At 49.0% G+C, this 12,308-nt stretch overlaps 1 protein-coding gene across 1 annotated transcript in view; it reads right to left on the reverse strand.

Moving 5' to 3' along the window:
• ZNF282 (zinc finger protein 282) overlaps positions 1-12,308 on the reverse strand; it is a 31,547-nt gene that overhangs the window by 16,337 nt on the left and 2,902 nt on the right. Inside the window, exons 2-4 of the mRNA XM_017862407.1 lie at positions 11,712-12,131; positions 3,291-3,417; positions 2,629-2,748 (exon numbers count right to left, since the gene is read on the reverse strand). Coding sequence (XP_017717896.1) covers positions 2,629-2,748; positions 3,291-3,417; positions 11,712-12,131 — 667 coding nt within the window. The remainder of the gene's footprint in view (positions 1-2,628; positions 2,749-3,290; positions 3,418-11,711; positions 12,132-12,308) is intronic.

The following is a 12,308-nucleotide window of genomic DNA, read 5'->3' on the forward strand; positions in this document are numbered from 1 at the left end:
TCTGCTCCTGGGAACAGAGAATGACATTGCTTTGTGTCTTTTTTTCTACGTGCTGGTCACCGGGACATTCTGGGCTCAGAAGCATGGCTGACAGCACTTCCCAGGGGAGAAGACAGGGGTCTTGGGTTCCTGTCGGAGCCATGGGGGACCCTGAGGAGCAGAAGGTCTCAGGAGCAGAGAGGGAGTCAACATTCAAGAAAAAGGGCTAGGCAAGCAGCAAAATGAGGGGTGATGAGGCTGAAGAGAGAATTCAGAAATACCCTAGAGCTACATAACTGGCTGGGTCCTAATCAGGACTGGGCCACAAGTTGGACCTCTCTGTGGGAGTCACTAGTCCTTGTTTGTCACCTCAATCAGAAAGAGCTGGCCAGGCTGAGGCCAGATGCACACACACGTGTATATATATGATTTGTAAGAAACCAGGCTGGGCAAAAAGGCACAACTAAGCTCTATTGTTGGACAGATAGTGCACAACCTCCTTATACAGTCAGTCTCACTGTCATCAACAGGTTCTTGGAAACAGTGAGTTCAAGTGAAATGACACATAGTAGATCCTCAAATAACGTCACTTCCTCCCATGGTGTTTAGTTACAACATTGATGAGAAAGAAAAATTGGTTGTGTTATATGTCATTTTAAAGCCACAGTTTCTGAGACCCTATCAGTGACATTAAGTGAGGACTCGCTGTGCATAAAAGACAATGACATAGCCTCTACATAGAAGCCCAGCATGAAACAAACAGGGCCTTTTCTTCTGATGGCGCCCCCTGTGCAAGAGGAGGCTCAGGCACCAGGAAAGAGAGAAGACAAAGAACCTGAAGACTGGGATCCTGGCTTCAACTCTGCACCAACTCAGCGGATGAGTCATTTAGCCTCTCTGGGTTCCAGTCTACCCTTTTCATCTACAAAAGGGACACAGTGATCCCTGTTCTACCTCAAGCTCAGTGGTGGTTTGATAACCACCTGAAACTGTTGAGATTACAGTGCTTCAAATGTAAAAAGCTACCTCATAAGACTAGGTGCTGTTACTACCACTGCTGACCTCAAACTTCTGCAGTGCTTGATGAAGACAGGGAAGGAGTCATTTAGAGGAAATGTCCAGGACAGGCAAATCCATAGACACAGACAGTCGATTAGTGGTTCCCAGGGGCTGGGGGTAAAAGGGAGCAGGGAGGGATTGCTTGTGTGTGTGAGGTTCCAGTGATTCTCTTGCCTCAGCCTCCCGAGTAGCTGGAATTACAGGTGCACGCCACTGCACTCGGCTAATTTTTTGTATTTTTAAGTAGGGACGGGGTTTCTCTTTGTTGGCCAGGATGGTCTTGAACTCCTGACCTCAGCTAATCCGCCCGCCTTGGCCTCCCAAAGTGCTAGGATTACAGGCGTGAGCCACTGTGCCCTGCCAGGTGCAGGGTTTCTTATGGTAGAAATGTTCTGGAATTCAATAATGATTTTGGTTGCATGACTTTGTGAGCCACCGAACTGCAGTCTTTAAAACAGTAAATTTTATGGTCTGTAAATCACATCTCAATAAAAAGGAAAGATTGGGAATGGGAGGAGGGGAGAGAGTGGCCTTGCAAGCTGCCTTCTAAGGTGAGTTTCAGGAAAACGTTCTCCACTTAAAAACAAGGGAGGACATGGCCGGGCATGGTGGCTCACGCCTGTAATCCTAGCGTTTTGGGAGGCTGAGGTGAGTGGATCACTTGAGGTCAGGAGTTCAAGACCAGCCTGGCCAACATGGCGAAACCCCATCTCTACTAAAAATACAAAAATTAGCTGGGCATGGTGGCGTATGCCTGTAGTCCCAGCTACTCAGCAGGCTGAGGTTGCAGTGAGCTGAGATTGCACCATTGCATTCTAGCCTGACCCACAGAGTGAGACTCCATCTCAAAGAAACAAAAAACAAAAAAACAAGAGAGGACAGAGGGCCCAGACCGGCAAAAGTTCCTCCAATGAAGTAGAGAACACAGTTTGAGCACCAGATTTCACCTAGTCCAACAATGCTCAGGAAAGCTGGCCCTGAGGAAGGCTTTCCAAGGCAGAGGTAGGCCTAGAACCCTGGGCCTTCCACCCCAGCAACAGCTCATCAAGTGTGATGTGTTCAACAGGCCCGATTTCCTCAGGCTTAAGATTCCTTCTTGAGTGAGTCAAGTGCCTTGCAGGGCAAGCCTGCAGGTAAGCCGCATGTGTTGGCCGAAGAATGAGGTGATGACGCTGCACATTAGGCTGAGCAATAAGCGACAGGCCGGGCCGGGGCGAAACCCCGCACGTGCTGCAGACTCCTTTTTCCCTCCTCCGTCAGCCTCTCTGAGCCCGGGCCTGGGGCCTCTCTCTGTAGTTCCACGTCAGGCCCGGGCGGTAGCATAAGCCTAAGCCCTTCCTCGTCTCTCCACCCAGCTTACCTGTGAGTCCAGAGCTATGCGGCTTTAACAAACCAAATGACAAATATCCAGGGTGCTATTCTGAGTCCTGAGATCTCTTCCTGCAAGTGACCACCAAATTTCAACTGTGGCCGAACTGGCCCCTGGCAGCCACCCAAGAGCCTCGCCCCATGGTGCATACACAGTGGTGCGGGCCGCCGGCTGTCCTCTCTTGCCCTTCCCTGGACCCTGCACTCTTCTGCTGCCATCACCTGCATCAGGATCCATTGAGATTTCTCTCTCTTCGGGGTGGCGCTGCTCCCACACACAAGGCTCTTCCCTGGGCTCAGGGTGGGCCGGAGCATCTGGCTTGGGGACTGGGCCCTCGGCGTCTGGAAGTGAGGAGGAGGGAGGGAAAGATTGAGTGAAGTTGACCAACACATCCAGCAAGGGGACAGGAGAACTCTCCGCTACCCATCTCGTCCTCTCCACCTGGATGTCCCTCTTTGGCAGCAGTTATGCAAGTTAGGCAGGTAATCTCTTATGAAGAACCTTGAAAACAAGTCGATAGATTCTCAAATTTCTACTGTAGGAAGAGCTGGCCTCTGAAAGCCAACATGAGACCAGCTATGGCTCACCCTGGACTGCTGGGATGTGGGGCGTGGTGAAGTGCAAATGGTGCTGTTTTACTGTAATCCAACGTGGTAGTGTTGTAACGTTGAGTTCTATGGTAATGGGCCCTGTTATTGGGTTTTAAATTTTTATCCTATTGTAAACTGTTCTATTTTACTAGCATTATAAGCAAATGGTTTTCTGAGTTTCCATTACATAAAAACATGAAACAACCTGCCTAGGCAGTGCTAACGTGGACGAATAAGCATTTCACAACCCTCTGCAGAGATGGCTCACCAAAGAGGAGAGAAGGCGTCCTTACCCAGGGACATGAGGGTTTTGTAGTTCTCCTTCACAAGGTTGTTATAAAGCTCCTTCTGCCATTCGTCCAAGTTCTTCCACTCGTCCTCGGAGAAGTACACAGCAATGTCGACAAAAGTCACTGGAACCTGAGCCAACAAGCAGTTAATCTAGCGCCTCCTGCCTGCTCCTCCCTACCACCTCCCCTTCTCCTGCAGGCCACAGGACCCACTCCCCACCAAAGACCGGCCTTTGCTCTCCGTGGTTCCCCAGTCCCCAACGTCCATCTCAGTGGAGTCAGTTCTCTCTGTCCCAGACCTTCTCATGCTTTCAATAACACAGATGGTCAACCCTGCCTTTTTAGAAATAGCATTTAGCCACATCCATTGTTATTTCACTTTTAGGTCAACTGGATACCTGAGGGTAAAGAGCAGTCAATATGCTTATTTTGGTATTCAGGGTGACAGAGGGGTGGCAGGTTCTCAGAGTGGGTATCCGTGAGCCAAGTAGAGTAAAACCTGGTTACCAAACCTGTATTTCAGGTCAGGTCACCTCTGTGTACACAGTTACCTCTTTGTCAGCAGAGCATGTAAAATCTGAGGCCTGTGCTAAGGTTCAGAACCTTGGTCCACTTCATTCACTGCTCTATCTGGATCATTCAAGGAGCGTACAGTAGGGAATCAATAAATACTTGAGTGTGCTGCACAGTGGGTGCCAATACCAGGAAGCTCCACTGCAGCCCGAGTCATCACGTGGTGTCAGTCACTTGTCAGACTGATGACGAGTGTGTTCGGATCTGTTACAGAAAGCTGATTTCAGTTTGCAATCACTCACTTCGGCCACTCATCAGCATGACCTCAACTTGGACCGAATTGTCCAAAATCGTTTCACTTCCATGACTTTGATAACTGAACTTCCTTCTCTGGACACACAGCCTTCCCTCTTACCACTTTCACATTCCGACTGAACCAGCCTTTCAGTCTGAAATCTAACCCCTCAATCCTCCCCTATCCCATGATTACAGTCCATTCATCTATGTATTTCATTTACAGGGTAAAACTGGCCTGTATGGCACCTTGGGGTGAGTTAGAAAAAGACACCAGGCCAGGCGCGGTGGCTCAAGCCTGTAATCCCAGCACTTTGGGAGGCCGAGACGGGCGGATCACGAGGTCAGGAGATCAAGACCATCCTGGCTAACACGGTGAAACCCCGTCTCTACTAAAAAATACAAAAAACTAGCCGGGCGAGGTGGCGGCGCCTGTAGTCCCAGCTACTCGGGAGGCTGAGGCAGGAGAATAGCGTGAACCCGGGAAGCGGAGCTTACAGTGAGCTGAGATCCGGCCACTGCACTCCAGCCTGGGCGACAGAGCGACACTCCGTCTCAAAAAAAAAAAGACACCAAAGTCAAGAGCACAGCTACCGCTACTCAGCATGGTGAGTGGGCAGCACCTTTATGTAAGTTAGAAATGTCAGCCCTTTTACCAGGTGCTTGTAACTCTGAGAATGCCACGTGTAGGTGTGATGTCTATACCTCAGTGCCATGCTCCATCCCTACGGACTGACAACTCACTGTCCATCTTTACAATCAGAACTAGAACCTTTAATTCCTGGACCTTCCACCAGATGCAGGAAAAGCCCCAACCTGGGAAAATTAATACAGATCCCTTTCTTCATTTTATATGTATTTATTTATTGAGAAAGAGTCTTACTGTCGCCCAGACTGGAGTGCAATGACATGATACCAGCTCACTGCAACCTCTGCTTCCCGAGCTCAAGTGATTCTCCTGTCTCAGCCTCCCGAGTAGCTGGGATTATAGGCGCTTGCCACCACGCCCGGCTAATTTTTGTGTTTTTAGTAGAGACGGGGTTTCACCATATTGGCCAGGCTGGTCTCGAACTCCTGAGCTTGTGATCTGCCTGTCTCAGCCTTTCAAAATGCTGGGATTACAAGCGTGAGCCACTGCACCCGGCTTCTTCGTTTTATTTTTTTATTTCTACTTATTTATTTATTTATTTATTTTTTGAGACGGAGTCTCGCTCCGTCTCCAGGCTGGAGTGCAGTGGCACGATCTCAGCTCACTGTAAACTCCACCTCCCAGTTTCAAGCGATTCCCCTGCCTCAGCCTCCCCAGTAGCTGAGACTACAGGCATGCACCACCACACCGGGCTAATTTTTTTTTTTTTTTTTTGTATTTTAGTAGAGACGGGGTTTCACCATGTTAACCAGGATGGTCTCGATCTCCTGACCTCATCATCTGCCTGCCTTGGCCTCCGGAAGTGTTGGGATTACAGGTGCGAGCGTCCCCTTTCTTCATTTTAATTCTCTGTTACTAGGACTCCACAGAAGACATCCACCACCAATTCATACTGCTGTTTCATGGCAGCTTCAGAAGCTTGTTTGTCTCTTGCTGACACCTTGCTATGTTCCCCGGGAGGCTTGTTTCAAACATTTCATTCTCCCAGACCTTTAAGTGACCTCCCACACCTGTCTGTCTTTGATCTCAGGTAGGCGCCGGCAGGCTCCTTCCTTGCTCCTCTCCTTGCCAATCCAAGGCCACCAGCATGTGCCCTTCACCTCTGCCTCCACCTCCTGCCTATGGAGCTTAATCCAAATAATCCTTCTCATCGACATCATCAGTTTCTCCCTCTCCACTGGCTCCGTCCCTTCAGGGTCATTCCAACCTCAGAAAAACCTTCCCGCAAAACGCTGCTTGCTCAGGTCACTCTGCCCTCTCCATTCACTGGGAACTTCCCAAGAGACACATTCTGTTTTTTCCTCTTCACCATCTACGCATTCTTCACCCCCTTAGACTCTGTCTGCCTCTGTACCCTCCCTTCTCTTTTTTTTTTTTTTTTTTTTGAGACGGAGTCTTGCTCTGTCACCCAGGCTGGAGTGCAGTGGCCGGATCTCAGCTCACTGCAAGCTCCGCCTCCCGGGTTCACGCCATTCTCCTGTCTCAGCCTCCTGAGTAGCTGGGACTACAGGCGCCCGCCACCACGCCCGGCTAGTTTTTTTTTTTGTATTTTTTAGTAGAGACGGGGTTTCACCGTGTTAGCCAGGATGGTCTCGATCTCCTGATCTCATGATCCGCCCGTCTCGGCCTCCCAAAGTGCTGGGATTACAGGCTTAAGCCACCGCACCTGGCCGTACCCTCCCTTCTCTGAAACCACACTCTGGAAGATCATCAGCGACCTTCTATTGAAATTCTCAACATTTTTGACCTCTTTGAAAGGTCAGATGGTCTTTCTAGAATTTTATCCTGCTTGGTTCCTGTAACTATGTTGCCTTTCGTCCATCTGGCACATGTCTTCTTTACTTTTTCCTTCCTCCCCCAAGACCATGTGCCTCCCCCAGAACAGCTGAGTGAGTGAGCCACGCTGGAATCAGGCCCTTCAGCCCCAGTCAGACCTTCGGATAACTGCTACCCCATTCAACAGCTTGACCGTAACCTCATGGGACTCTGAGCCAGAACCACTCACCTACGCTGCTCCCCAATTCCTGACCCACAGAAATGGTGAGATGATAAATAATTATTTTTTTAGGCTGGGCTGCTATGTTTCGGGGTAATCTGTTATACAGCAACAGGTAACTAACACAACAATCTACATAGTGTCGTCCCACAAATAAAGTTAATTAATCCTCACAACTCCATGAAGTAAGCATATTATAATCTTCATTTTATTGACAATAACCCTGAAACTCAGAGACACCAGCTGGGAATTTACTGAATTATTTATATTTCACTTCCTTCAAAAGAGGAATTGAGGAGGCTCAGAAACAACAAAAAACACTTTTGACCAATGATAGGAAAATCAGTACAAGCAGGCCTCATGCAGTGGCTCAAGCCTATAATCCCAACATTTTGGGAAGCCGAGGCAGGAAGACAGCTTGAGCCCAGAAGTTCAAGACCAGCCTCAGCAACATAGCAAGACCCTGTCACTACAAAGAATAAAAATAAATAAAAAACTTAACTGGGTGTGGTGGCATGTGCCTGTAGTCCTAATTAATTAAGACACTGAGGTGGAAGGATTGCTTGAGCCCAGGAGTTCAAAGTTACATGAACTATGATTGTATAACTGTGCTCCAGCCTGGATGACAATGTGAGACCATACCAGAAAAACAAAAAGCAAAACCAGTATATGGCGAAGTCAGGATTTAAACGCAAGTCCTTTGATTCCAGACCCCAAAACCATTTCATTATTCTGTAAGAGCCCTTGTCAAGTCAAGTCTACTCTAATGCCTAATCCAACGCACAGAACACATCACAGTGCCACACAAGGATATGCGCTGAGACACACAGTGCAGACAAAAGAAAAGGGTAGTGTGTACGTAGATGCTGATTGTTCTAGACAAGCGACGTATGCAAAACCATACTAAAAACCAGCCTCTGTGGCTGCAGTGCCAGGAAAGGTTTTGCAGAGGAACCAGAGCCACTATTACAACTCAGTTCTGTGAAGCCTCAATGAGTAACGTCAAACAACTCCTCTGGCAAAGTCACCGGGTTGGTTGCCTCAGCAGACATGGAGACATACAAGACCCGGTCCCTGCCAGGAAGCTGTTAGCTCTCCAGCTGGAGAGAGGCACTCCACAAACATTTTTGCATACCAGCCTAAGCCAGGTACCATTCCAGGCACAGGGATACAGCAGGCAACCGAGCAGAATTTACACTCTGGTTAGGGAAAACCAACCAAGAAGACAAAAAGAGGATTATACTTAAGAATAATATCTTAAGGCCAGGTGTAGTGGTTCACGCCTGTAATCCCAGCACTTTGGGAGGCTGAGGAGGATGGATCACTTGAGGTCAGGGGTTCGAGACCAGCCTGGACAACACGGGGAAACCCTGTCTCTACTAAAAAACTACAAAAATTAGCCAGGTCTGGTGGCACGTGCCTGTAATCCCAGCTACTTGGGAGACTGAGGCAGGAGAATCACTTGAACCCGGGAGGCAGAAGTTGCAGTGAGCCAAGACTGCGCCACTGCACTCTAGCCTGGGTGACAGAGCAAGACTCTGTCTCAAAAAAAAAAAAGAAGAAAGAAGAAAGAAGGAGAAGGAGAAGGAGAGGAAGAAGAAGAAGAAGATCTTAAATATTTAAGATGTCAATGGCAAAAGTACTTTGGAGAAAATTCGAGTAAGGGCAGAGAGAAGAGTGTGCTGAGAGGATGTAGTTCTTTTATATAGGATGGTTGTGGAAGGGCCCGCTGATGAAGTGGCACCTGAGCAGACCCTGATGGAAGAGGAGGCGAGGACAGCCATGCAGATATTCAGGGCAGGAGCTTCTCAGCGGAGAGTCCCTGAGCTGGGGGCGCGCGTGGTGTGCTGGCAGAACAGCACAGATGGGAGCGGGCAGGAGGGAGTGGATAGAATGGTCAGAGAGGCAGGGAAAGAGAGCGTGGGCCATAAACAGACATGGGCTTTTATTCTAATCAGATGGGAAGCCATTTGAGAGGTGATTTTTGGTTTTTTTGAGACAGATTCTTACTTTGTCACCCAGGCTGGAGTGCAGTGGTAAGATCTCAGCTCACTGCAGCCTCTGCCTCCCAGGTTCAAGCAATTCTTCTGCCTCAGCCTCCTGAGTAGCTGGAATTAGAGGCACCTGCCACCACGCCCAGCAAATTTTTGTATTTTTTAGTAGAGGTGGGGTTTCATCATGTTGGCTGGGCTGGTCTTGAACTCCTGACCTCACATGAGCCACCTGCCGTGGCCTTCCAAAGTGCTGGGATTACGAGCGTGAGCCAAAACCGTGTCCAGCCATTTGGGAGGTTTAAGCAGAGGTGTGATGTGACTGCTTCACATTTTCAAAGGATCACTCTGGCTGCTGTGTTCAGATAGACTGTATGGGTTGGAGGGACAAGGATGAAGACAATGAGACCCACCAGGAGGCCATGGCAAAAATCAGATGAAAGACCATGGTGCCTGGGACCAGACGATGCAATGGCAATGGAGTGGTGAGGAGTGGCCAGGTTGCAGATATATTCTGAAGAAAATTCAGGGTATTTACTAATAGATTGGAAGCAGGGTGTGAGAAAGAGAGGAGACAAGTATGACTCCAAGTGGCCTGAGCACTTGAAAGGATGGAACCATCTGTCACCAATGGAGATGAGGACAACTGCAGGTAGAACAGGTCCCAGGCAGGTGGCCCGCAGTTCACTTTGGACATGTTAAATCTAAGATTTACTGACATCCAAATGAATTAATAGGTAGGAATGTGAATCTGGCATTCCAGAAAGAAAGCTGGGCAACATATAGAAAGAAAGGGGGCAGGGGAGAGAAAGCATCTGTTTGGGAGGTGACAGCATACAGATTGCTTTTAATCCTGTGAAACTAGCTGGGCGTGGTGGCTCACGCCTGTAATCTCAGCACTTTGGGAGGCCGAGGTGGGTGGATCACCTGAGGTCAGGAGTTCAAGACCTGCCTGGCCAACATGGTGAAACCCCATCTCCACTAAATATACAAAAAATTAGCCCAGCATGGTGGCAGGTGCCTGTAATCCCAGCTACTAAGGAGGCTGAGGCAGGAGAATCACTTGAACCCCGGAGGCAGAGGTTGCGGTGAGCCGAGATCATGCCACTGCACTCCAGTCTGGGTGACAGAGTAGGACTGTGTCTCAAACATAAATAAATAAATAATAAAGACTGTGAGACGAGATGCAGTGATGAGGGAGGAGAGTGAATAAAGAGGAAAAGGCCAAGACAGAGGTCTGGCCCACTCCATGCATTAGAAAGCTGGCCAAAGGAGGCAAAATTGGCAAACAGTGAGACAGAGCAGCTGGTGAGGTAGGAAAAGAATCAACAGAGAGAGGTGTCCCAGAAGCCACAGCAAGGGGTTTCAAGGAGAGACTGGTCACCTACACACAATGCTGCTGACGGGGCAGGGAGGATGAAGACTGAGAAGCGACCACTGGCTGTAATACCATGGACATCATTAGTGTGCAAAAGCCTGATCAGAGTGCGTTCCAGAAAGATCCAGTTACCAATCAACTGGAATACTGAGAATAGAGGAACATGTGAAATGAGACCACGGGGGAAGCAATCAGTGGAATCCAGACAATGAGATGCAAAACAGGACAGATGGTCCAATTCCTTCCAGATAAACTGAAAGGAAAAATAATAGATGGAAGAGATGCCTGCAGATTAAAAAAGACTTAAGAGACATCTCAAACATAATGTGTGGACATTACTTGAATCCTAATTCAAACTAAAAAAAAATTTTTTTAATTGAAACAACTGAAAATCTAATCACTGACTAGATAGTGATCTAGGCTGAAGCTTTTACTATGGTGGTGGTGGTAATAACATTGAGGTTATCACTTAAAATAAAAGAGTCCTTACTTTTGAGCTAATACTGACATATTTGAAAAGGAAATGATTGACGTGTGGGGTTTGCTTCAAAATAAAATGCGAGTGGGGAAGTGGGCAGGGATTTAGGGGAAACAAGACTGGCCAAGAGTTGGTAGCTAATGAAGCTGGAAGTTGGGTACATGGGAACCCATTATACTATTCTATCTACTTTTATTTGAATATTCTATAATAAAGAGAAGTGGAAAAGAGAGGGAAGGAGAGAAAATGGGGAAGAAAGAATTGGAGATAACAAGTATAGACAACTCTTTCAAGGGATTCTGCTCTAAAGAGGAGTGGAGAAATGAGGCACCAATGCAGGTAGATGCAGGGCCCAGGGAGGTTTTCTGTAAAAGATGGATAGCAGGACAGAATAGTCACATGCTGGTGGGAACAGCCCAGCAGAGAGGGGAGAGCTGATGACTCAGAGGAGAAAGGAGAGAGACGCTGGGGTGACCTCCTGGGTGGGCAGGGGACGTCAAGCCACAGGAACAAGGGAAAGCAGAGGCTGTGGCCACCGAGCAGCAGACGGAAGAACAAGCCGGCTGCATGTGGACGCCTCTTCTGAGTGACTGTTCTCTCAGTGAAAGGAAAAGCAGTGTTGAGGATCCGGGAGGAAAGCAAGAGAGGGAATGGAATAAGAAACAGAGTGTGTGTTCTGAACTTTAAGAAGGGCCCCCTGAGGTCAGTGACCATGACTTGAAAGCAATTGCAGGCAGCCTGGTTTGAGGCGCAATTCCAGCCACATTCCGGTGAGCATATACCAAGGCAGCCAATGACACATAGTCGTTGGTAGGTGTCAAGCGGGAAAACCCAGGAGTGAAGAGCTGCAGGAACTTGCAATCAGACAACTCAGAGGAGTCCAGGAACAGCGAGAGCAAAGACTCCCAGACAGAAATGCAGACTATGGGGAATGAATGGAGTAAGCCTTGCTGGGGTAGAACGTTCAAGACCAGGTTGTTTCAGTGGCAACAGGCTTTAAGAACACTGAAATTGGAAAACAGGGAGCCAGAGAAGTTTATGAGAAGGGCTGACAAAATAAAACCAAGGATTTTATTCACCTGTGCTGTTCCTCACCTCCATCCCTGCCCGGGGACCGCCACATACCTTGGGGGCCTCCCCCTTGCTGCCCGGGGGCAGCCGCAGGACCCAGAAGTTCCTGTTGCGCAGCAGGTTCTCCAAGTTCTCCAGCCGCCTCTGCAGCAGCCCGTACTCCTGCAGCAGGGTCCCCAGCACGGCCCACTTGCTCTCCATGTGGTTCCCAAACTCCACGGCCGTCTTTTCGCAGTCAGCCAGCTTCTTCTCGGCTGTCCCCGTGCGCCCCTCCAGGTTCAGCAGCTGGCTGGCCTGGGCATCCACCTTCCTCTCCACAGCCTGAATGGCAGCCACCACCGTCCAGAGTGAGATCTCTGCTGTGGGCAACTGGGGCTCTCGCATCATGCGGTCGGGGAAGACAGGTGCCCTATCTGGAAAGGGTGGGAACTGAAAAGGCATTGGCCGCCGGGCATCCATGTCCCATTCTTGAGCCTGTATGCGGAGGGAGAAAGCGACAACCCAGGATGAGACCTTGTGTGAGCGGGGGAAGTCAGCTGGGAACACGGGTCAACTAATCAAATGCTACATGTTGTCTTTCTTCTGCCAACCCCACGTAATTCAGGATACACTAATGCTCCCAGCAATAGATACCCACCCACCCACCCACCC

This window comes from Rhinopithecus bieti, unplaced genomic scaffold (assembly GCF_001698545.2).
Source record: "Rhinopithecus bieti isolate Rb0 unplaced genomic scaffold, ASM169854v2 scaffold_64120, whole genome shotgun sequence".
Lineage (NCBI taxonomy): Eukaryota > Metazoa > Chordata > Mammalia > Primates > Cercopithecidae > Rhinopithecus > Rhinopithecus bieti.